This window comes from Spea bombifrons, chromosome 13 (assembly GCF_027358695.1).
Source record: "Spea bombifrons isolate aSpeBom1 chromosome 13, aSpeBom1.2.pri, whole genome shotgun sequence".
In the NCBI taxonomy this organism is placed as follows: domain Eukaryota; kingdom Metazoa; phylum Chordata; class Amphibia; order Anura; family Pelobatidae; genus Spea; species Spea bombifrons.
Genome location: NC_071099.1, coordinates 8,817,779 through 8,842,206, shown reverse-complemented (window position 1 = coordinate 8,842,206; position 24,428 = coordinate 8,817,779). Strand labels below are relative to the sequence as shown.

At 39.6% G+C, this 24,428-nt stretch overlaps 2 protein-coding genes across 3 annotated transcripts; one reads left to right on the top strand and one right to left on the bottom strand.

Annotated features, from left to right (window-relative positions):
- Nucleotides 1–547: 547 nt before the first annotated feature.
- On the top strand, nucleotides 548–9,853 carry MLX (MAX dimerization protein MLX). Of its 2 annotated transcripts, none has more exons than XM_053453456.1 (8): nucleotides 548–667; nucleotides 929–965; nucleotides 3,396–3,479; nucleotides 5,078–5,223; nucleotides 5,527–5,626; nucleotides 7,961–8,060; nucleotides 8,506–8,707; nucleotides 9,545–9,853. In XM_053453456.1, exons 1-8 carry the CDS (start codon nucleotides 602–604, stop codon nucleotides 9,599–9,601), a joined length of 792 nt encoding a protein of 263 aa, XP_053309431.1. In that variant the 5' UTR covers nucleotides 548–601; the 3' UTR covers nucleotides 9,602–9,853. The 2 variants fall into 2 exon arrangements, with proteins under 2 accessions (XP_053309431.1, XP_053309432.1); XM_053453457.1 differs by having other exon boundaries at nucleotides 549–667; nucleotides 5,117–5,223.
- Nucleotides 9,854–13,805: 3,952 nt separating this feature from the next.
- On the bottom strand, nucleotides 13,806–22,931 carry PSMC3IP (PSMC3 interacting protein). The gene is made up of 8 exons (XM_053453955.1): nucleotides 22,718–22,931; nucleotides 21,680–21,780; nucleotides 21,072–21,161; nucleotides 17,396–17,507; nucleotides 16,988–17,133; nucleotides 16,128–16,181; nucleotides 14,496–14,555; nucleotides 13,806–14,352 (listed from the first exon to the last, which is right to left on the bottom strand). The coding sequence occupies exons 1-8, from the start codon at nucleotides 22,740–22,742 to the stop codon at nucleotides 14,296–14,298; spliced, it is 645 nt and encodes a 214-aa protein (XP_053309930.1). The 5' UTR covers nucleotides 22,743–22,931; the 3' UTR covers nucleotides 13,806–14,295.
- Between the last annotated feature and the right edge of the window lie 1,497 nt (nucleotides 22,932–24,428).

Below are 24,428 nucleotides of genomic sequence, written 5' to 3'. Positions count from 1 at the left end.
ATTCAGAAGAGAGAATTTACAGTTGAAGAAAGACGTAGCAAAAACTTCTTCGATCCTTTAGCGCAACCTTAGTAACAAAAACCGGGTCCTGAAGGGGTTAAATGACCAGAGTCTAAAAATAACACTACTACTTTATAGCAGAGATTGTGGCCTATATTTGCAAATCTTTATAACTCCCAAATATTCCTATTTAAGAGGAAGAGTCCTTTTCATTTCCCCTGGTGTTTGACTTTTTAACCCCTTAAAGGACAGAGGATGTAAATTCATATACATTATGTTAGTGTAAACATGGCTTTGTATAAAATTATAATTTTAGGTAATTCCTGTCCCTTATAACAGTGACCTGATTGGTGAGTATGAGTTGATCACGTGCACTTATGCCTTAAAATTCACAATAAAACGTACAGAAAAAAACAAAAATGTTAATACGTTTTCCCTTGTAAATACAATGTTATTCCTTTTACGGATAAATTAACCAAAAATCCCGGCTCTGTATTTCGCCACAACCACTTAACTGCGTAGGAGGTTGACTAGAATAACATCACTTCCTGTTTCACTCAAGAGTAGCGAACTTTTATGCGCATGCGCTGTAAGTAAAACCATGGAAGCAGGCCAACCGTATCTCCTCCCTAGCCCCGCACACTCTCCCCGGGTCCCGGATTTACCGGTAAGGCTAAGGGCCGGTTTCAGCATGTAATTATACGGTTACAGTGTATCTGGGGAAAATGTTGGGGTTGTCCGGCTTTGCTCAGGACGTCTGGTATCCATCATCAATAACAATAATATGTGAAAGGTTAATATGCTTTCGCATCAGTAGATTTTACCAAAGAATCAGGATTATGTTTTACTTCATCCTCCTCCTAACCGGATTGTGTTTTCTTTATCCTTGTTCTTATTTTCCTGTGTTTCTCCTGAAATTGACCGTCAGTCTGATAACCCATATGCCGATAATGTGGAGGAGACAGGTAAGATTCTCTATGTGATACCTGTTGTTGTTTCTCAGTATCTGTGACGTGAATGATGTCATCACATGCAGATTATTTTTCATTAGCGTCCTGTTTTTTTTTTCCAGGTACCAGATAAATGACATGTAAAAAATGTAATCAAACACATATTGCTTTTTTGGGGATAAATTAAAACATTAAAAAGCTAAGGTACAAATAATACACGATATTTCTACCAAGCAAACATATGCTTAGACTTTTTAATACATACATCATAAACAAAAAATGTAAACTCTGAATTACATTATTATTATTATTTTTGTATTTTCTAAATTTACAAAGCTTATCCTGCATGACAAAACATAAATTACTCAACATACTTTGTCTAGAGCTGAAACAACGAATCGATAAAATCGATAATAATCGATAACGGAAATCATCGATAACGATTTCCGTTATCGATTAATCGAGTGATCAATTCGTTGTTGGAGCACTCGGCTCCTTTTACTTACCTCCGCGAGCGTTCCCCGCTTCTGCTACACGCTCTGCAGTCTCCGCCTTCTTTTAGCTACGTGACGGATGTGACGCGTTCCGGAGGTAAGTATTCTTCATGTCTATGTGCACGGATCGCACAGAGCGAATCGCTCTGTGCGAATGGAGCCACTCGCACAGAGCGGTTCGCTCTGTGCGAGTGGCTCCACTCGCACAGAGCGGTTCGCTCTGTGCGAGTGGCTCCACTCGCACAGAGCGGTTCGCTCTGTGCGAGTGGCTCCATTCGCACAGAGCGGTTCGCTCTGTGCGAGTGGCTCCATTCGCACAGAGCGGTTCGCTCTGTGCGAGTGGCTCCATTCGCACAGAGCGGTTCGCTCTGTGCGAGTGGCTCCATTCGCACAGAGCGGTTCGTGAGTGTGGGTGCAGGGCAGAGTGGGGGTGGGGGTGCAGGGCAGAGTGGGGGTGGGGGTGCAGGGCAGAGTGGGGGTGGGGGGTGCAGGGCAGGAGACTGGGTGCAGGGCAGAGTGGGGGTGGGGATGCAGGGTGTGAGTGTGGGTGCAGAGCAGAGTGGGAGACTGGGTGCAGGGCAGAGTGGGGGTGGGGATGCAGGGCAGGGTGTGAGTGTGGGTGCAGGGCAGAGTGGGTGCAGGGCAGAGTGTGAGTGTGGGGGCAGGGCAGAATGTGGGGGCAGGGCTGGGTGCAGGGCAGAGTTAGAGACTGGGTGCAGGGGCACAGTGCAAAGTGCTGGGTGCAAAGTGCCAGTGCTGGGTGCAAAGTGCCAGGGCTGGGTGCAAAGTGCTGGGTGCAAAGTGCCAGGGCTGGGTGCAAAGTGCAAAGTGCTGGTGCAAAGTGCTGAATGCTGGGTGCAAAGTGCTGGATGCAAAGTGCCAGGGCTGGGGCAAAGTGCTGGGTGCAAAGTGCTGGGTGCAAAGTGCCAGGGCTGGGTGCAAAGTGCTGGGTGCAAAGTGCAAAGTGCTGGGGCAAAGTTTCTTGAACAGTAATAGTCCACCTCTTTTCAGAATGTTTGGGGTTATTTTGTTTCATAAATATTGTGTTTGGGTTCTTGTACTTTGAAAATATTGTTTTTTATTACATCATAACAAAATAAGAATGTTAATGTAAATTTTAAGTTGTTTTTTAACATCCAGTTCATTAAATTCTTTTAAATAAACGAAAAATTTGCATATTGTTTTTTTTTATCCGATTAATCGATTAATCGAAAAAATAATCGGCCGATTAATCGATTATTAAAATAATCGTTAGTTGCAGCCCTAACTTTGTCCATTTCATATGTTTCTTTATCATATTTTGGTTTATTTATTTTTACTTGTGAAGGTCCATTGTGTAGTGTACAACAAGTATCTTTCCTATAATTTCCTTACTTGTCAGCAATAATTTGTTCTCTGTTGTAATCTTGGTTTTTGCTTAACAGGATTAACAACACAAGCCTTTGTGGCCTGTAGAAAGATGATGCATGTTTAGGACTCTCCTATAGTCCTATGTATCAGATAGAAAAATCATCATGTGAATAGTTGGTTTCATAAAGGAGAGTCAGAGTTTTAAAATGTCTCTTTAATTTTCTAAAGATGCTAAGTAAAGAAGGCAATTGAAAACGCATACCCTGAAACCCTGGGTTTCCATGCTCCATTGTTGATAAATTGGCACTGGCAGCTTCAAACTTTTTATATGTGCATTTGCTAGCACAGTGTAAAGAATATACATATGTATAGAATATATATATCTTTGTGTGATCACATGTCCACAATTGTTTTGTTGACTGCTGGTGCTTTATCATATTAAATTCTTACAAACTGCAGAGAGCATTATGCGCTACCTACCCTATGGGCATATTATTATGTTATAGTCATTTTTTCTAGATTGTTTTCTTTATGTATACAAAGTTTTCTTCAAACTATAATTGCTGGAATTAGAAATGATACTGGTTTCTCCTCTTTATAGGTCATACTATGGAGCGGAAGGGAAGCCTAGTGTCCAGGGCCAATAGCATTGGATCCACCAGTGCCTCTTCAGTCCCTAATACAGGTAAATCCTCAACAAATTCTAGACATCACTGTGCCCCTCTCACTTTGAATTGGGCAATACACATTTTACTTTGACTTTATGATAACGTGCCATGAACCTTCATATTTTACGATTATTAAGTTTTTTTTCTCCCCTGAATGAGAAACATGACTCTTGCTTATGTTTCATGATGTCATATTTTTAGTACCATATACTCAACAGAATGTGACATGTACGCACTACACATTCCGTCATTGCTGCTTGGGCAAGCCAACTCTAGCCAGTACTTATTAGCATCCTGCATTTTAGCACTTTTATAGCAAATCATGTACATGATAGGTGTCATGTTAAGAAACGCCTTTTCTAATTTTTTTCTGCCTCTCACCACATTCTGATGAGTGGAAAGAGGCAGAGACAATGGTAAGCACTGTTACCAGGCCATCTTTCAAGATCCATCACATCACACATAGTGCTGAAGGTTCCCCCTCTTCAATACTGCTGGATGTTTAGTGATTCCCATGAATTACAAGAGATCTTTAGAGATCACTAGTTGTGGTCCACTGTCCACCAGGCAATGCATGGGTGAACTAAACTGAGTGTCCAAAACCCCCATGTCCCTCCGAGTAGATGCATAAAAAGAGAAAACCCATTCTCTGTGTAACAATCCAGATATCGAATACAAAACTAGTAGTGCAGTGTGTTAGGGAGTGTTTCAGACTTCTGTTATTCTCCAAAACATTAAAATGTTATATGGATGATATAATTATTCTCTGGGGATGTTGTTTGGTATAGGGTTTAGTAAAATATATTATGTTGTTTGCTTTTCATAAACATACTTTATGGAGTGGTTTTGGAAGCACTATAGCGACTATAGTCCCAACCTACCACCAGTGATAGCAGTGTGATTTTATTCTCCTTTTTTAGACATACAAAATGCACAATATAGTGTGTTTGTGTGTGCGTATGTGTACAGATATATACATACATATATACATGCACGCATGCATAAATGGTCATCTAAATGTTATCTATGTAATGCTTAAAAGCTGCTAAGAATATCTAATATTTTCTTCTGTTAGTGAGTGGTTTGTGCAAAGCCTCAATATGATATGTGTTCATTAAAAAGAAATTCTGTACACTTAGAATGTATGTCAATGTGTTTCTTTTTACTTGGCTTAAGTTTATTAAGATAATCTGGTCCCTGGTTTCTGTGAGGAAACCCTCTTATAGGCTACTAAGCCCCACACCTTTGTTCACGCTACTACCCTATTTAGTAGTAGTTTTTGCTGATGGCCCAAACGAGGTATCAATCACTGCTGAACACTGGGAGTGCATGAATGCTTTTCCCCAAAAACGTAATTGAGCAGGGTTTCACCCTGAAGCAGTAGTTAAAACATGCACAAATATAGTTTGCATCATTGATCCTTAATTAATCAATATGCACTCATGTTGGACTTTAACGTTCCATACCAAGTGTATTGGATGTTTTAGAAGTAGCCACAAATATGGTGAAATGTACTTTGTGACTTTTTTTGGGGGGGGCGGTTGCGAGTGGATGTCAGATTTTTTTTTTTTATTTGCCGCAATGGCATCAAAGTGTGTGTCCCCCTCACCCATAGCCCGCTGCATGATCGACAATGCTTCTTCCCCAACCTCAGATGACGAGGACAGTGATTACCATCAAGACAATCTGAAAGATACCTACAAAGACAGACGCAGGAGAGCACACACACAAGCTGAGCAGAAGAGGAGAGTTGCTATCAAGGTAATATAATTGAACATTCTGGGTCTTCTTGAAATCTAAATTTGGAACATCAACAGCTTATAGATATTGGGCATTTATGTTGGGCACAAAATAACAAGTAATGGTAAAGGCAACACCATGGTGGCTGCACTAATAAGTAGCACGTCTGTTATTTAGTCAAACTTAGCTAAACCATTCCTAAAGCTTAGTGCAGAAAGTTCGCTATGGTAAAGAAAACTATTATACCTGTTATATGTAACTTTTAAGAGAAACTCTGGGCTCACTAATATTCTTACTGAACTGATGAGCTTTTCACTTGTTTAGAAAGGTTATGACGACTTACAGACTATTGTGCCCACCTGCCAGCAACAAGACTGCTTTATTGGAGCACAAAAGCTAAGCAAGGCGGTTGTTTTGCAGAAAAGTAAGTTTTTATCTTTACCAAAATCTGCAGTCTATTGAACGTTATATGGAAGAAACATAATTGTGTTTGGCTAAGGATTGTATTGTAATTTATTACTAATTTTCCTCCTCCCTCCATTATTCTTATGTGTCAATAACCTATTCATATTATGTAGTGCTGTACAGTGGGCAAACAGGACATATCAATTTGGGTATAAAGAAACAAATGTAAGCAAAGCCCTGATAAATGATATTAGACCCTAGAAATGATTTAATTCTTAAGGTTGGTTGAGCAAAGGGAGAGGAATGTGAAGAATGTGGTTGCTTTTAATGGTGAATTGGATAATTTTTTGGCAAGGAAGGGTACTTATGATATGTCTTTAATTGAGTAGTTGGTTGGTTTATGTATCAATGTGACTGTCCTTGGAATCAAATATTTTTTTCTTCCTTCCTGTGAAGTCTTGGTATTGGTTTAAAATGAATCTGCCATTTTCCAAAATCCTACATTATGTCATTTTGTATCAATAATCTTTACCTGCAGATCTAAGGCTGCCTGTGAATAATCAACATTTCCCTAATACCACACAGAGCTGATTCTTTAAGGCAATGCTAATGAAGTCTATTACGCCGTAGGATCTTATTAGCCGGTGTCTAAATTTGTATATATACCGTATTGGCTCGGATATAGGCCGCACCCGAATATAGGCCGCACCCTAAAAGTTTGGTGCTTTTTTAAAGAAAAAGTTTTTTTTAATAGATATGCTGCCACTCTGCCCCCCCCAGATATGCTGCCACTCTGCCCCCCCGAGATATGCTGCCACTGTCCCCCCCGAGATATGCTGCCACTGTCCTCCTCCCCCCTGAGATATGCTGCCACTGTCCTCCTCCCCCCTGAGATATGCTGCCACTGTCCTCCTCCCCCCTGAGATATGCTGCCACTGTCCTCCTCCCCCCGAGATATGCTGCCACTGCCCCCCCCCGAGATATGCTGCCACTGCCCCCCCCCCGAGATTTGCTGCCACTGCCCCCCCCCGAGATTTGCTGCCACTGCCCCCCCCGAGATATGCTGCCACTGTCCCCCCCCGACTTACCAGAGCAGACTCCCGGGTGTCTTGCGGGAGACATCTACGCAATACAACTTCCGGTGCTGGCACTCAGCGGAAGTGCCGGTACCGGAAGTTGTATACGCGTATTGCGTAGATCTCCCCCGCCGGCCCTGCAAGACACCCGGCAGTCTGCTCTGGTAAGTCTTGGGGGCAGAGGTAAAACGCATCGTGCGGACGTTCACTGGCTGCGGCGATGCGCGTAAACGACCTCCGTTGCCGGCACGTCTGCACGATGTGCTTTAACACTCTCCCTTGCCGGGACTCCCCTCGTGGGAATTCCCGGCAAGGGAGATTGTTAAAGCACATCGTGCAGACAGGCCTGCAGGGGAGGTTGTTTACGGGCGCATCGCTGCAGCCGGTGAACGTCTGCGCGATGCGCTTAGACAATCTCCTGTGCCGGCACTCCCCCCGTGGAAAGTGTCGGCAGGGGAGGCTGTCTGATCGTATCAGAGAGTAGGATACGGGTCCCCTGCACCGCTGCGGGGGATCTGTATCCTAACCCTGCTGCCTGCCCGGCGCCCGGAACTGCATGTCCCGGACGTCGGGCGCTAGACCTCGAATATAGGCCGCACCCCCGCTTTAAAGACTTAAAGTGGGGGAAAAAAGAGCGGCATATATTCGAGCCAATACGGTATATTTTTTTTCGGATCAATTCTGTCTAAATTTGTATTTAACACTGAACAGTTCTATTGCATACATCAGAGTGTTTGTCTAGTAGATTGAGCTATAGTAACACAGCTAGAATACACATGACAAATACACAGCCGTCTGAAAATATTGTATTATTTAACAACCATAAAATATGATATCTTTGATACAAAAATGGAAGGACATCCCCTTTTAAATGATGATTTTTGTACATTGCTTTCACTAATGATTCTCAGAAAGTTTAATTCTGTTAATGTTCTACTCCCTGTTGTCATTGCTGTTAATATGCCCATTCATTCAGTAGCCATGAATGCACATATTTATTCTTGATGTTACCATCTAACCCACTGAAATTGTACCAGAGCTCCTCCATGCGAGGTAAACGGAAGTGTCATCTGCTCAGAGATGCACAAGGCAGTTTCACTTAATGGGACATCAAAGTAGTTTGTAAACTGGCCTCTTATTCCTGGATTTGGAGAGCCTTATATTGCATTGAGACAAAACCTTTTTTTTGAAGGATTTGTAATTGGCATTTGGGCTATTTTTTAGTATTTCATTTGACTCTGTTGTTTATTTGTGGTTTTGTCTTTTTATTTTCACAGCTATAGATTATATTCAGTTTCTGCACAAAGAGAAAAAGAAACAGGAAGAGGAGGTATCCATTTTACGCAAGGAGGTCATGGCCTTGAAGATTATGAAATCGTACGTTTATGCACACAGGATATTTAGGAACAGTTTACAATTATTTTTTTGCGTTTAGAGGGAAAATAAGGGGCTGTGTATATAACAACATTTCTGTTTTCCCACTAGTGGCCTGAGTGAGCCATAAAGAGAACCATTATTGTACATTGTGAAAGAAACTATAGCAACCACAACGCCTTACAGCTATGTCTGTCAGCAGATAAAGTATCTATTGGTTTACCTTAAATTATCTGTAATCTCATTGGATGAGACGTTCTCTGTGGCTTATGTAAACTCTGTAGTGAGTGGTTTTGTCATCTTATTATAATACACTGCCTATACCTCCTTTCTGTGTTTAACAAAACAAAAAATGCTTTGGAACTCGCATAACCCTTATCCTCCTTTTTAGGATGCTCCGTGTATTTCTTGTGTCTTAACTTTTTTTATTTATTATTTCTACTTGCAGAAATTACGAGCAGATTGTAAAGGCTCATCAGAGCAACCCGCACGAGGGCACTGACCAGGTTTCTGACCAGGTGAAGTTCCGTGTATTTCAGGGTATCATGGACTCGCTATTCCAGACGTTCAATGCCTCGGTCTCTGTAAATAGTTTCCAGGAGCTCTCAGCATGTGTATTCAGCTGGATAGAAGAACACTGCAAACCACAGGTACCACATAGCTTGCAGCATTTTACAGTGAGGGTGTCACACTAAAGCTGTGATTTCAACTAATCATTATGGAGGGCCAACAATGGTAATTTTTCTCTTGTGAGAACCACTGAGGTGGCCCTGCTTAAAGGTTAATTCAATAGGCAAGGAATGAACGTGAAGATACTTTCAAGACCTCTCACTGATAACTATACATTATACACAACCTGCCAATAGTAAAGAAGATGAATTCACATTATGAAGAACCAATCTGAGTAAGCTTGTGCTGTAGGAAGGGGTTGGCAGGTCATGTATAATCTTAGCCGTGAGATATCTTGAAAGTCTCTTCACCTATTGAATTACCAATTAATTTATAAAGAATAATAAAGTCAGACAGTTGAAAGTACAGCTCTCCGTGTCTTAAGAATTTCACTTTTCAGGTCCCTTGCTCAGTTTCACAAAATTAGTTTTGTTTTTGGGTGTAGGCATTGAATGGAAAAACATTTCTTTGAATTACTTAGAAGATTTTGGTTCTTTCCCACATTTGTGTATTTTACCCAATCCTGATGTTTTGGTGCATAGTTTTGCCAATGAGAAAAAAAAATGAATGGCAGATATTCATCCCCCTTCTATACTTTTTGCTGTACTACAGTGTGTTAAAAAGAAAAAACACAAATCCAGATTCTATTAACTGTACATTAATCATAAGGAATGGTAGTGGCGGCTGATTAGTTTTAGCCGGACCATGTTTACCCATTATACATCACTGTGGAATATGGTGTTGCATGACTTGTCACAGTAAGTGAATTGTGATTAAAAAGTATTGTGATGCACTTTGTTGTTCTATTCTCTCATCAGAAGCTGCACGATATTGTAATGAGAGTTCTGCACCAGCTGAAGAATCCGCTATACTGAGAAGAAGTTGCTCCCCTGTAAGATGACAGTAGCAAATTACTAACTTTTGATAAATGATGTTGCTTGTCACCTGAACTATTTTCTTAAGTGCTCAATTTTCGTAAGTGCTATTATCACAGGTTTGTTGTGAAACATGGCATTGCTTAATCTACAGTGTCCACAGCATTAACATGTCATGGTGGCTGATGGGCCTTCTTAATCTATCTGTGTGAAAGCAAAAAAAATTCAAAATGTGCTAACACAGGAAAAGAACATAGCAGTATCCACTGAAACCTCAACATTTACTCTATTGATCGCTTCATCACCTACGAATCGCAGATGCTTTCCTTTTGGATTTTTACTGGTGTTTAGGATAGGGGACATCTAGTGCTGACTAGGGCAGGATAATACTAGCGGCTACGAGAGGCATTAATAGATTTTATGTAATAGCGTAGGTAATGTTTACTGATGAGGTGAATGATAAACCTCAGCCATATAACTAATTTAACCGTCCATTCACAAGTAGCTTCCTCTTACAGCTGACATTGTACAACTCTATCAGGACAGCTTTCATTGATTAAGTAGTCCTCTGGTTAATTTATGGTAACCTGTCCCCCCCCCCCTTGCATATCCACATACTCACTAACTATATATCAGGATCAAAAATCATTTGACTTTTGCTACCAAACCCCATATACTTCCACCTATCTTAATGTAATGTGTGTATATATATATATATATAGCAAAGATAAATGAGGGCCCCTTTTGAAATAGCTAACATCGACAACCTGTTACTCAGCACTGCATGAGCCTTTTTTGAGTCCAATATGAGGCAAAAAAAAGTTTTCTGCCCAAATCCTTTTTTTGGGGGGGGGCTTCTTCAAAACTTCAGAAATGTTATGTAGTTGAAAGAAAAGCTTATCCTCATATCAAATGTAATTAGAGAAGGCATAATGTGATTGAGCAGTGATGTTATACATGTAATTCATCATTATTACCAGTTGATCTTTGCTTCAAAAATTAGTTTATCAATTCCAAATGGACCAGGCTTTTCTGCTGCTTTTTCCAATTTTGTATTGTACAGAAAACTAGTTTAGAAAAAATATGGAAAACTATAAGCTTTTCAATAAAAAAAACTGTCAATTGAAACATCCAATACTTTATATAATTTAGTCATTCATTAATATTTCACATCTGCTACAAACCTTTTTTGCCATGGTTTAAGAAAAAAAAACTATTAATTGTGTTGGTAAACACAGAAATAAAGCTGCAACTGTGTTTGCATTGTTGTCACCGACCAATCGTGATTATCTTTTATTAAACAAACAATCGGTTCACGCAGGTATTTTACACTTGAGGACGCAAGGGTTTTCAGCGGTTTTGCTATATCTGTTCAACTGTAATTCCCCCCACACAAACAATATACCGTATTTGCTCGATTATAAGACGACCCTGAATATAAGACTACCCTATAGGAAAAAAGTTTTACTAGTAAATATTCATGTAAACTCATTTTCATATTTAATAAAAGCTATGATTGAGAATATATATTTTTTTATTTCCTTTTATTTGCCAACCTGCCCCCCCAGTTATGCACATTGCCCCCAGGCTTGCCACTCTGCCCCCAGAAATGCCTTATACCCCCCTATTTGCCACTCTGTCCTATGATGTGCCTTTTAACCATCTATATGCCACTCTGCCTCCAGAAATGTCTTATACCCTCCTATATGCCACTGTGCCCCATGATATGCCTTTTAACCCCCTATATGCCCCTCTGCCCCATGATATGCCAGTGGCATATAAGGGGTTAAAAGGCATATCATGGGGCTGTGTGGCATATAGGGGGTTAAAATGCATTTCTGGAGGTATATATATATATCTGCTAACAGCAATCACACACAGCAATCAAGCCAAGGCAGCCAGTACATGCTGGAACCTGGGGATGATAGTAGTGGGATTACAGCCTCCCTATGCCATGCTACCACCACCCCCACCCCTTTTACAAATCCATGCTATCACACACACACACACTCATTCACAAACATTTAAATACTCATTCATTCCATTAATCACACATACTTGCTCAAAAACCCTCCCCCTTACCTGAACTGCAGATCTCTCACTCGCAGACTTCTGCAGGGGCCCGACTGTGCAAGCAACTTCTCTGGCCCCGCCCCCAGAGGAAGGAGGTAGTTATGTGAGGACTGTGCTAGCTTCCTGTTCTTCTGCTGCTAGTATCAGAGACGCTGCTCGCGACCAAAGCCCGGTAAGCAGCATGGCCCCGGCAGACGTTTTTTTGAGGTCTGATTAGAAGACTACCTCAATTATAATCGAGCAAATACGGTATTGTGTATTTTTGTTCTTCGGGGCAAATCTGCTAAAATGTAATATAGAAAACGTGGTCTAATGCAGAAAAAATTCCCCAGTACTACTGTGGATTTCTTTAACAAAATGTGTACAAATTATATATAAACTTAATTTGCCTTCAAAAACATTGTGGCTCTGACCATGTCTCACATATGTCATGCATTTTGGATGTTATGGGGTCTAAATTAGAATTCTTCCATCTTGGTTTACTGGACCTGTATCTCGTTGGTGCCATGTTTCAGTTTAACTCAAAAGTATTTTGTGGAAACTAGACCAGGGTTATTTATCTGGGAATATTTCCCCATGTATAAGACGCACCTTAATTTTGGGGCCTGAAATTTACTTCTATCATGCCCAGGTTCCAGGATGAGTGTGATGTTAGCTGTGCTGGAATCCGGGTATGCCTGGGCATGATAGGAATGTTATCGCTGTTAGCAATCATGTATATTTAATAGAACAATCACGCTCCTATCATGCACAAGTAGCCAACACATGCACATCACTTCAGCCTCCCTGTGCCCTGCCCCCCCTACTTACATATCCATGCTATCACACACACCCACACACATTCATTCCCCCACCCTTACCTGAACTGCAGATCTTTTGGTGCCGCTCGCAGACTTTGTTTCCCTCTGCGTTGCTCAAACTGAGTGAACTTCCGTCCAGCCCAGGGAAGCAGGAACGGAGCCGAGTCATGTGATGTACATTCACGTGACTCAGCTGGAATCCTGCGTCACCTCGACAGAATAAGAGACGCTGCTGAGCAACAGAGGTAAGTGGGGAAAACAAAATCTACAACCACTGTATAAGATGCACCCTGTTTTTACAATACAAATTTTTCAAAAATTTTATACAACAATACAATTTGCATTCAGCAAGAGTGGAGTAAAGCAATGCCTCACATGCAAAGATTTGTCATGCTTCCGTAGCATTAAGAAGGTCTACATTGGAACATACACATTTCAGGAATTTTTATCACAAATGTATCTCTACAATTTTTGAGGGGAGTAGGGTATACAATAGCCTGAAAATAAATTAAGGGGTAAATCAAGTCTGTCATGCGGGTGGTCTTACTTGTGTGAGCACTTACCACCCATACAAATAACCTTAAATAAAAATATAATCACCCACTTTCCCAAAAAGACCAGAACACTTAACTTCTTTTTTGACCCTGCACATTATGAAGAAAAAAAGTCTATATAAAACTCAATTTAATAAAATCCACACTTACTATAAGTAAACAAAACATACCTAACTACTCCCAACTTACTAACTGGCTAAAGAATCCCCTAACAATAACACTACAATTCCCTGCAAAATAACCCCCGCTATTTAACATATTATGCAATAAATTACATTTAAAAACATAATCCTTAGGGGTCAAAAAAATAGTAATTCAGTTTTACTGATCACTGTAAACAAAAATTCTACAATGTGCTTTTTGTGATGCTGTGGTGTTCTCAGTACCTCTACAGCTCATGATGAAGAGTGACAGAAGACAAATATTTCTCAACATTGCCTTTGTCTATTACATGTGATGATCACACGCATGGGCTGAATCAGGTCTGCCTGGCATGCGGCTGCTAGTATCAGCTACACGACTGGCCATCACTGCTACTATAGAAGTGCTACAGAGAACAAAGAAATTTACTTAAGTATGCTTCCTGCTTAAAGATAATTGTTTCAGGAGATGCAGCCTGTGGGAAGAGGAAAATGAGACAAGATCTAGCTTCCCGACTTCAATAACTACAGAATGCTCATGCAAGGTACTATTTCTAATTAAAAAAAAACAACCTAGAAATGCTTTATTTCTTGAGGAAAACGTGTTGCACGTTTATAAACAAATATTCCAAAATAAAACATTTCAACCTATTTTTATTTCAGAAAAGTAAATTATATATACACTTTGTTTTTATTTACAGTCCGTATATACAACAAACCAGGAGTTCAGCATTACATTTTAAGTCAGGACTTTTGGGGTGTTTGCATTAATGTCAGTTTAATATGTTTTTATGTAAAAGAGGGGTCTTCCTGGATGTATCATAATTTAAAAGTTATTATAAACATATGAGGAACCATATTTGCTGACAAATTATTTTTGAGATTATGGCCTGTGTGTCAGTTGGGTCACCAAAGCATTAACTTGGATGATTGTTTTGTAACCCTAAATTCTTCAGAAACAGTACTGTAGAAGGCATAGTAGAATAATCAAAGAAAAGCAGTATTTATATGTTTTTCTTCTTACAGTATGCACCGTGTATCAGTGGGCTATGCAGCTTTGAATATTCGCAGTGGGCACTGGATTTAGAGTTGTTGTGTAGATTCCTCTTTCAGTATTGGAGGGGGGGTCACACATTTGGTACAGTCAAATTATAATCTTCATCTGTTTCAATGCCAACTTCTTCCTAGAATACATATTCATTCAGAAAAAAAGCTTAAGAAAATTAACTTGCCTCTTGAGAATGTAAAACAATTACACAAATTGCATTGTACTAAAGACAAAACCAAAATGTACAAAACCAATTACTATAATTAGTGTTTTACTTACAAAGAATTGCTTCTTGCTTTTGGGATAGCCTTCAAGGATTGCATCAAACATTTCTGTTGCCTTATGGACAAAAAAAAAACAAAAGCATCATGTAGTATGAATGCCAAAACATTCTGTATTTTTATTTGTTTTATATAGCGCCATCATATTCCACAGCAATGTAGAATGGGTAAACCAGGCATAAGAAATATGTAACATAACAATTTGTCTTACAAAAACAGGTGTGTGGGGGGGCACTCAAACAATCACAGTCTAGAAGGCGTTGGGGTGTATTACACAAGAGATAAAAGTGCCACTGGTTAGGGGTGGACCAGCCACACTAGTATAAGTATTGTGGGAGTGGTAATTAGATAAGATTAAATGAGGTGAGCTAAAGAATACTGCAGGAAGGACATTAAAGTTAGAAGTGGGTCTAAACGGATTTTTTTTTTTTTTGATTTTAAGTACCAAAGGCAGGGGAGATTCCAGAGGATAGGGGCATCCCTCCAAGTGTGCATGAGAGCTAGAAATCAGGAGACGACAAGCAGATAATTGGATGAGCAGAGAAACCAATTACGAGGTAAACAAGGGGATCAGAAGTAGGGGAACCTCTATGAGGAGACTTAAAAGTAAGAGTGTACCGGCATTCAGTGAAGAGACTGACAGAGGAAAGAGGTGTTAGCAACGTGATGGGTGAGAAAGATAAGTTTGGCAGCAGCATTCATGGTGGGTTGTAGAGGGCCAAGACGGGTAGGAGGGAAACCAGCTAAGACAGGGTTACAATATTCAAGGCTGTGGATATTGACAGCATGGCCCAGAGCACTAGCGGCATGTTGTGTTAGAAAGGGACGAATGCAGGCAGTGTTTTTAAGATGCCAGTTTTTTTTTGTACAGATATGTTATGGACGGGGTGAAAAAGGCCTGCATCAAAAGTGATACCAAGGCAGCGAGCGTGAGGGAAGGGGGAGATGATTGCACCATTGACAACGAGGGAAACTGTTGAAGGGGAGTTAGCATTGGAGGGAGAAGTTTGGTTTTGGGGCGATTGCGTTTTAGGAAATGTGTAGACGTCCAGTTAGAAACGGGTGAAGCAGTTAGTTACACGACTTAAGACAGAGGGAGAGAGATCAGGAAAGGAAGGGTAAATTGGGTGGTACTGAAAATCAAAAGTTTTTAAAATTTTCACTTAAGATGGTGAAAGGGGTCTATTTAACCTTACTACTCACTACCTGAAGCTAAATATTAAATGTTGGTTGCTTAGAGAAATAATAATTAACTCAATAATGTACATGTGGAAATTACCAATACACGATCAGTAAAGGTGAGCTAATATGTATTACTAAGCAGAAATCGTTTTCCAGTCTTGCAAAAAAATTAAATGTTGAGATGGATAAATTAAAGAATGCAGTGAAATACGCACTCAAAAATCAGTGGTTTCCCACGAACTATAATTAACCAGGCAACACTCTCCTCTCCAATAGGTAGTTGAATTAGAAACATACTATGGTCCAATATGACTGAAATTTTGTTTCCAGTACAATAATGTAAGTAATTATTATAGCAGTTTTATTGCAGTTTTGGGTTGAAGAGCACATTTCCGAGCCTGGTTGTGGGCTTATGTCTGTAATTGTAACGTTAACACAGTAAGCTTACCATCCTTTTTCTCTGTCTCCATGCTTTACAATATTGCTTCTGCTCACTGTACACCTAGTTATAGAAAGATGTGGGTACCAATGAATTCAGCACACATTTATCAAACCATACTTTTGTTTTCCCAGCTATGTATTGGTTGTGGATACATTTAAGTTAAAAGTGAAGAACTATTTTAGTTCATATAAGGAACACCCAGATCTAATCCAACTCCTACCTTGATATCGGTTTCTTCATACCCAACTTTACAATAAGGGATAAGTGTCCAGAAGTTAACATAGCTAATGCCATGGTATACAGATAACTAGATTTTCAAATAGACATACATTTCTTTTTTTAATCTCTGAACGTCATTACATTTATACATATACGTCTGTTCAGTGTCGTAACATGTAGAGTTTGGCAAAGTGTTATTGGTAGGACTTTCTATTCTACAATTGTATTTGAATCCCTATAAAGATGCCCCTGCTTATACACTGCAGAAGGTGTTTTTCTAACACTAGCGGAGTCAGGCAAATTCCAGAGGTTCTGGGACTACATGTCCTATTATTTAATTACTAAAGTCCAAGAGCAGCTTGAGGATAAGGATATCCACATCACATTTTTTTAAAGGGCACTTTCACTTTTTATGCAGGTAAGTAGTTTCATGCTACAATTGGAGGCATCATTACAGTAGGTTGATGATAATTTGTTGTAAAAGCTGCTCTAAACCCAGATATAAACCAGAGAACTCACACTGTTAAGTGGGTAATGACAAAAGTGCGGAGTGCAATATCAATAACGATACAAACTACATCACATCTACATCATTACAGTAAAACAAAATTAGGAATGTTGTAAAAAAGATGTTAACTGTCTCCTACCTTCTCTTTCTCCTCTGGTGTTACGTGGTTGGTGGCAGACTTAATTTTCTCCAGTCGTTCCTGGTTTCTAGCACATTCTTCCCTTAACTCTGCAATTTCCTTCAGCATCTCATCTGTTGTCATTGAGTTTGTTAATTCCTTGAGCTCTAGAAGGACAGAATGCATTGTAGAACAACTTTTGGAATTTATACATACATTACATTTTATTTATACAGTGTACTTTTACACTGTATAAATAACGATCAAATGCATTACAATTGACAATAACACACCTTAAGACATATTGGTGCAGAAGAAGAGGTTCCTGCTGTTACCAATTCACAATAGATAGTAATTCCTAATTTTAATAGTAGTAATTGGCAAAGGCGAAGAGTCTACTTTTAGGCAGAAAGAGGAAAATGTGATTACCTGATTCAAGTTGCCGACAGGTAAGCTGAGCACTTTGAACCTTGCTGGATAGTTCGGTCACCTGGGAATCCAGACTCCTGAGTTCTGAGTCACTCATGCTTGGAAACTGCGCCTGTATACATTATAAAATGTATAAGATGTGATATAGATTCCACATCTTTCACTCCTTACAGCAATACATTGGAGTTTATTCACTGGAGGAGATATTAGATACTTAATTTAATGTCAGATAAGAACATTCACCACATCTCATCTGCACACATTCTCCTGCTGTGATAAAGAATGATTTGGTCCTTGGTTTTGCTTTATATTCCTAAATATGCCTTTCCCATGCGTGTTTAAATTGCAGTTAAATCTCACTGACTTTACCTTATTATCCCATTCAGGATTTAGGCATATTTACACTTCTGGATCACAGAATTTTCCACATTTCTGCTATGCCATTGTTGAACACTAATTTCCTTTGTTCTCGGGGTATCCACACAAATTATATTTTTCCACAGGATAAACAGGGCTTTCGTTTTAAAGCATATTCATCTGTATAATTCATCATTTAGTATGAAAAAATACAAAAAGGTTCACTATATGGACAAAAGTATTGGGACACACATCTTAATTATTGAATTCAGGTGTTTCAATCAGACCCATTGTCACAGGTATATAAAACCAAGCATCTAGCTATGCAGTCTGCATTTAAAAAAATTGTGACAAAATGGGTCATTCTGAAGAGCACAGTGAATCCAAGCGTGGTACTGTGATAGGATGCCACCTGTGCAATAAGTCAGTTTGTGAAATTACATACCTGCTAGATATGCCACAGTCAACTGTAAATGGTATTTATTGTAAATAAAGCAATTGCCCCCCTGCCCAGCTCACCCCTGGTTGTGCCGCTGCGCTCCATTGCCGCAATGTGGGCCTGTGCAGCCCAGCGGTCGTTGGAAACCCCTGCTCTATTAGATGAATGGTCAAAAATTCTGTTATAGCTGCAGGGGGGGGGGAATAAATCGGATGAATCACATAGTAATGTATTTAGAATTCAATTGAAAAGTCATAAAAGTCCCTGTTGGTGTAATGGTCAGGTGCCCCATTACTTTTGTCGATATAGTGTATATTCATATATCTGTCTTGAGTTTGGATGCACCTCATATACCTAGGACTGACATGTAATTTGACAGTTATAGGTAAAACATTAATAGGTGCATAATATTTTGAAATTTGGCATTCTGAGGACCTAACATAGAAAGTGATGGCAGATAAGATTAGGCCCATACAGTCTGCCCAACCCAATACTTTCTTTAGTCCCTGGTCTTATAGCTTAGCTTTATGCCTATCCCATGCTTGCTTAAATGTCTTCACTGTATTAACATCTACCACTTCTGCTGGAAGGCTATTCCATGCATCCACTACCCTTTCGTAAAGTAATATTTCCTGATGTTACCTTTAACATCGGTGAATCCCTAAAAAATTGTGGACTGAAACCCGGAAATTCAGGATGCGCTTGGCCGAAACCGAAAAGCTAGCAGCAATCACACTTCTATCATGCCCAGGTTCCAGCATGAGCGTGATTTCTGTTAGTAGTCACATTTCTATCATGCCCAGGCTGCCAGTAAATGCTGGAATCTGGACTTGATAGGAGTGTTCATGAACATAAACCATTATTGGAAGTTCTGGATGGCTTTGGGATAGCATCACACTCCTATATCATGCCCAGGTTCCAGCATGAGCATGATTTCTGTTAGCAGTCACATTCCTATCATGCCCAGGCTGCCAGTAAATGCTGGAATCTGGGCTTGATAGGAGTGTTCATGAACATAAACCGTTATTGGAAGTACAGGATGGCTTTGGGATAGCATCACACACCTATATCATGCCCAGGTTCCAGCATGTACTGGCTGCCTGGGCATGATAGGAGTGTAATTGCTAACAGTCAGCAATCACACTTCTATCATGCCAACACACCATGTATATGAAAATATATGTAAAAAATATATATGATTGATAGGATTAAACTCCTATAATTCCCAGGCAGCCAGAACATGCTGGAATCTGAGTGATTCCAGCATGTGATGGCTGCCTGGCATGTTAGTAGTCGGTGTGATTTAATGACACCATGTATATGAAATATTTTATATATAATCACAATATTAATATATACGATTGCTAACAGCAATCACACTCCTATCATGCCATGTCAGCAAGTATATGCTGGAATATGGGTATGCCTGGGCATGATAGGAGTGTGATTACCCCTTACCTGCAGGAGCTGCTGCTTCCCTATGCATTGCTCGCAGTTGTCTTGTCCTGTCCAGTCCAGGGGAATAGGAACAGAGTCATGAGAGGTGACGTACATTCACGTGACTCCACTGGGTTCCTGCTTCCCCTGGACTGAACAAGAGACGCTGCAGGGCCCCTGCGGACGATTTTTTTTTTTATTACGGCATTTTGCAGATAATGCAATTTTAGACTGCTAATTTCGGTGCATTCCTAGTAAGTTTTATCCTGTAATTCATGAACCATTTTAGTAGCCTTTTTCTGAACTCTCTTGAATATATCCATATCCCTTTGGAGATACGGTCTCCAGTACTGTACACAATACTCCAAATGAGGTCTCACCAGTCTTTTTCCCTTTCCCTAATTTTCGTTTGTAAAAACGTAACAGAAATATTCATAATGCCCACAGTTCAGAAAACTACTACATAAAGTGACTGTGTCTGAAAAGCAGACAACCCAAGGTATTACACTATGATCATTTCCCCACCAACCTCATCCAAAGTTAACAGTAAAAAAAAAAACAAACAAACAAAAAACATAGTAACGCTGCTTTGTATTTACTTCCCATCACATGCACATATTTTTGTGAAGGGTAGTATTTCTAAATATATTTTTTAAGGCGAAAAGTACAGATGATTATTTTTGTGTTTTGTTTCTGTTTTTCCACTTTTTCTTGCACTGCGCACTATAGATCACCCCCCATGGATCTCTTCTGAAACAGGGGAAAACCCTTGCAACGTCCTGACAGAGGGGGTGTTCCGTGTGTTACTAAAGCACACAGCAGCTTTAGAGCACTTATTTTGTATATTTGTAGAGGGAGAACTTTTTGTTTCTCCTTTTTTCATACTTACTGCAGGCTGCTGTGACAACTTGTCACAGAGCCTGAAGCGATCTTTCTCCTTCTGGTCATAATGATCAGGAGACAGGGCTGTGCAGCTCCGCACACCTGATCACATTATTTAGTGTGATCAGTAGCAGAGTCCCAATTGAGGTCTCTTCAGACCCCTTTGAGCCTACATAACTTGGAGGAGATCTCTGATGACCTCATCAGAAGGGGAAGTTGGGCATTTAAATCACTGTAATGTGAAAGTGCTCATTTTGAGCTCCCTCACATTAAACTGCTGAACTCCATCTAGAAGGGGAGGTCAGGCTGTCAAAAGACAGGGTTTATGGTAATGATATTTCAGGGAAACCTTGGTTCCAAATTCTGTTCCACTAAAGCTTAAATGGCTCTGTATAAATCAGATTTTAATTAGGGTGATTTTGTGGAAGTCTCCTCAGTGACTGAACCATGCATTTTGTGGGAGCAATTCAGCCCTTCTTGTAGAGAAATGTGCCAAAAATTACCCTCTATAATGCATAGTAAACTCTCCCTTAACAAAATAAACCCTTTTGTCTCTGTTACCTGATCTGCAAAGTAGATCTTTTGTTTGCCATAAGCCTTCTCTTTAATCTTCCCTTGTTGAGCCAGCGATTCCATTGCTTTGACCACAGCCTAAGATACACAACGAAGATTCAATAATTAAATAACCTAATTAACAAGCATGCATAGACTTGTTGTAACTGGACAACTGAGGTTATTGGGAACCTATTCTCTTTGTCATGGACTGGTCTTTGTCCAGTAGTGCAAAGCAGAAACCTTTCAAGAAAGAAGTGTTGAGAAGCCAGCCATTTAAGTAAAATATTCAGTTGCTAACTGAAAAGGGATAACCGCCACTGGCATAAAGAACATGTAGCTAACTGGTATATACCCAGCTCTGTACTGACCTTTTTAGGGTACATAACGAAAGAAAAATAAACCGCGTAGAATCATTTATAAGCTGGCCTAGCCACCTTGATGATACTGCTTTTGACATTTGTAGGTTTATTAGTAAAACATCCTTTAACCTTCCAGTTTGCCCCTTTATTATCTGATATAAATCTGCACTCAAAGTGAACATCAGTCCCATCATATCATGTATCTGGCAAACAAAAAGTTATTCAATTTAGCCAATCATCCTGAAAATTTCTCACCGTTTTTCCAAATCCATGATCACGCTGAAGGTTACCGAAGACATCTTGAGTGCTATAAGGTCTATTCTGGTCATTAAGATACTTCAGAATTATTGTGGCTGCTGCAGAAAGAGAATAAAACCTAAAGATTTATATGGTTATCAGAGAAAAGAGTTAGAGAATGTGACCAGTATATAGTTGACTTTTCTAACCTATGCAAACATCCCAAAGACTGTGAATAGTTAGAAAGAAAAAAAAATACATGAATCAACCGGTAACAAAATAGGGGACGCATGTACTAGCCTTTAAAGACATTGAAAGATTTTATTTTGTTATACGTAGGAAGATGCTAGTCTTCTAGAGCACTCCATCCCTGTTCCAATACAATAAATATTGAAATTATACCCACTGGTACAGACAATAATGCATTTCTTTACGTAAAGAACAGGGAGACTTTTTCAACTAACAGGTCAGAATGTTTTGTTTCAATAAAAGTGAACAGGAATTATTTTTCTCCCATGTTTACACCTCAGTTCTTGCTCATACAGGGACAGTGGCGCATACACCAGATCTCCATAACTCACAACCGAGCTGCCTCCTGGTGTGATCAGCTCAGTGACTGGACCACTTACTTCAGGTTTGTTTGATGTCTATGCATCTACTAACTTTCAGTGCATTCTGTCCATGTGGCTGGCTCTCTGGAACGCCTTCCTCAAGCAAACAGCACAGGGGTTAAGGAAAGGACTAGAGAAGGGAGACCTTCATGTTTTTATTAATCATTGTCGCATTCTTGTAGCACATATTGTCATTCGAAACGCGTACCGATACAACTTAAGAACCATGAATACGCGACAACATACATATCAGTAAGCAAGTAAACCTCATCGCATTCAGAACACAATATGATGGTTGTTGGCGGTGACGAGAAGGATTATAGAAGCAACCGAATTATGGCCAAAATCTACTCTACTCTTCTGTGGCGTTATCGCTAAGTGACCGTGCTGCCTTCAGTTATAAAAATAAACGCCAGTAACTCGCACGTAACAGAAATCCACCGACCTGCAGCGTCTTTAGATTTACTCATCTTCTGCGTCTATAAATTAGATGCGACAGGAAAAGATTCTTTGGCGTTCTCCCGCCGCGCTGCATACTAACGAATCAAATCACACTATCATTCTTGAACGTCTACACCAACCAATGACAGAATTCACTTGGAGGCTTGGAACGCAAACGGGAAGTTGTCTAAACCACGGCAATAGGGCGTTTATGTTTCTGATCCAAAGCAGAAGGAATAGTAAACTAGTAATTGTACAAAATGAGTTATTAATTTTTTTTAAATGTTGACAAACAGTAAATTTATGCCCAAGTGTATTAAAGTAGCAAATGTCTAAGTGTGCTGCAAGGGCGCATTAACCCCTTAAGGACTGGGGTGCTTTTAACTTTTTTGTAACCTTCGTGACCGAGGCTGCTTTAATATTTCTGAGGTACTCGTTTTTAACTGTAATTTTCTTTCCTCTGATGTAGCGTACCACAAGTTATATGTTGGTTGTTTTCACAACAAGAAGGGCTTTCTTTACCATTACCATAATCATCTGATTTACAATTAAAAAAATATGGAGGAAAACTGAAAAAAAACACCCTTTATTCATCTACAAAAGCTAATGGAAAAACCCTGTTGTATAGATTTTACCATTCGTGCTGAGTTTAGAATACCCAGTGTTTCTGGTTTCATCTACAAAAGCTAATGAAAAAACTCTGTTATATAGATTTACCATTTGTGCTGATTTTAAAATACCCAATGTTTCTGGTTTTTTTTTGCAAGTTTGCTATTTCAAAACCGTTTCTTTTTCAAATCAAACAAGACACCCCAGTGTATTTAAAATGGCATCATTTTAACTCTTTCCATGCACTAATTTTACCACTAGCCTTTGTTTGTGGTAGTGATTTTTTGAGTTTTTTTCCACGGACATTGGACTTTATGAATTTACAGCCCTTGGTATATGTAAGTGTCAAACAACACCCCGATATGGGTTTGGTAACATTACAGTAACTGACATCTGGTCAGTCTGAGTCCATGACCTATCTGGGACCTCCTTGAACCTGTCCAATTCAATTTGCCCCACCAAACCATAACTGTTTTAAAACTAGACACCTTAAGTTATTTCAAATGCTAGTACTGTAACTGTCTCCATGCCAGAATTTCTGGGGAGATACAGTACTCCTTTTTTATATTTTTGGACTTTTTTTATATACATTTTGTTAGTATTGAATGGTTCTCCTGAGGGTGACATCTCTGGATAATTTGTTTTACATTACCATACTTTTAGCAACCTCTTGAGTGCACTTACACTACACACGGTTTACCATATTTTTACCTGTTTTTTAATATATTTTAGTAATTACATTGTGTAAGTCCTCTGAAATAATTACCCCTAAATAACTTTTCACAGATATTGAGGTTAGGACTATATGACATATTCTATACTCGGCTCTTGTGGTTTTATGCCCTAGATGCACAATCCTGCACATATCCACATTAAATATCAGTTGCCACAACTCTATTAAGTCATTCTAAAGTAGTAGTGGTAGGTAATATGCTATCATGCCAAAGATATAGAAATAAGCAGCTGGTGAAGAAGAGGGGTGTATAAACTTAGAATAAGGGAAGAATCCTATAAAGAAAGACATCACTACTGTAATGGTAGGATTCAGAGCGACAACAGTTCTGTATTATGATTATTGTGCTTTTCGCACTCATTTTTCACACCTG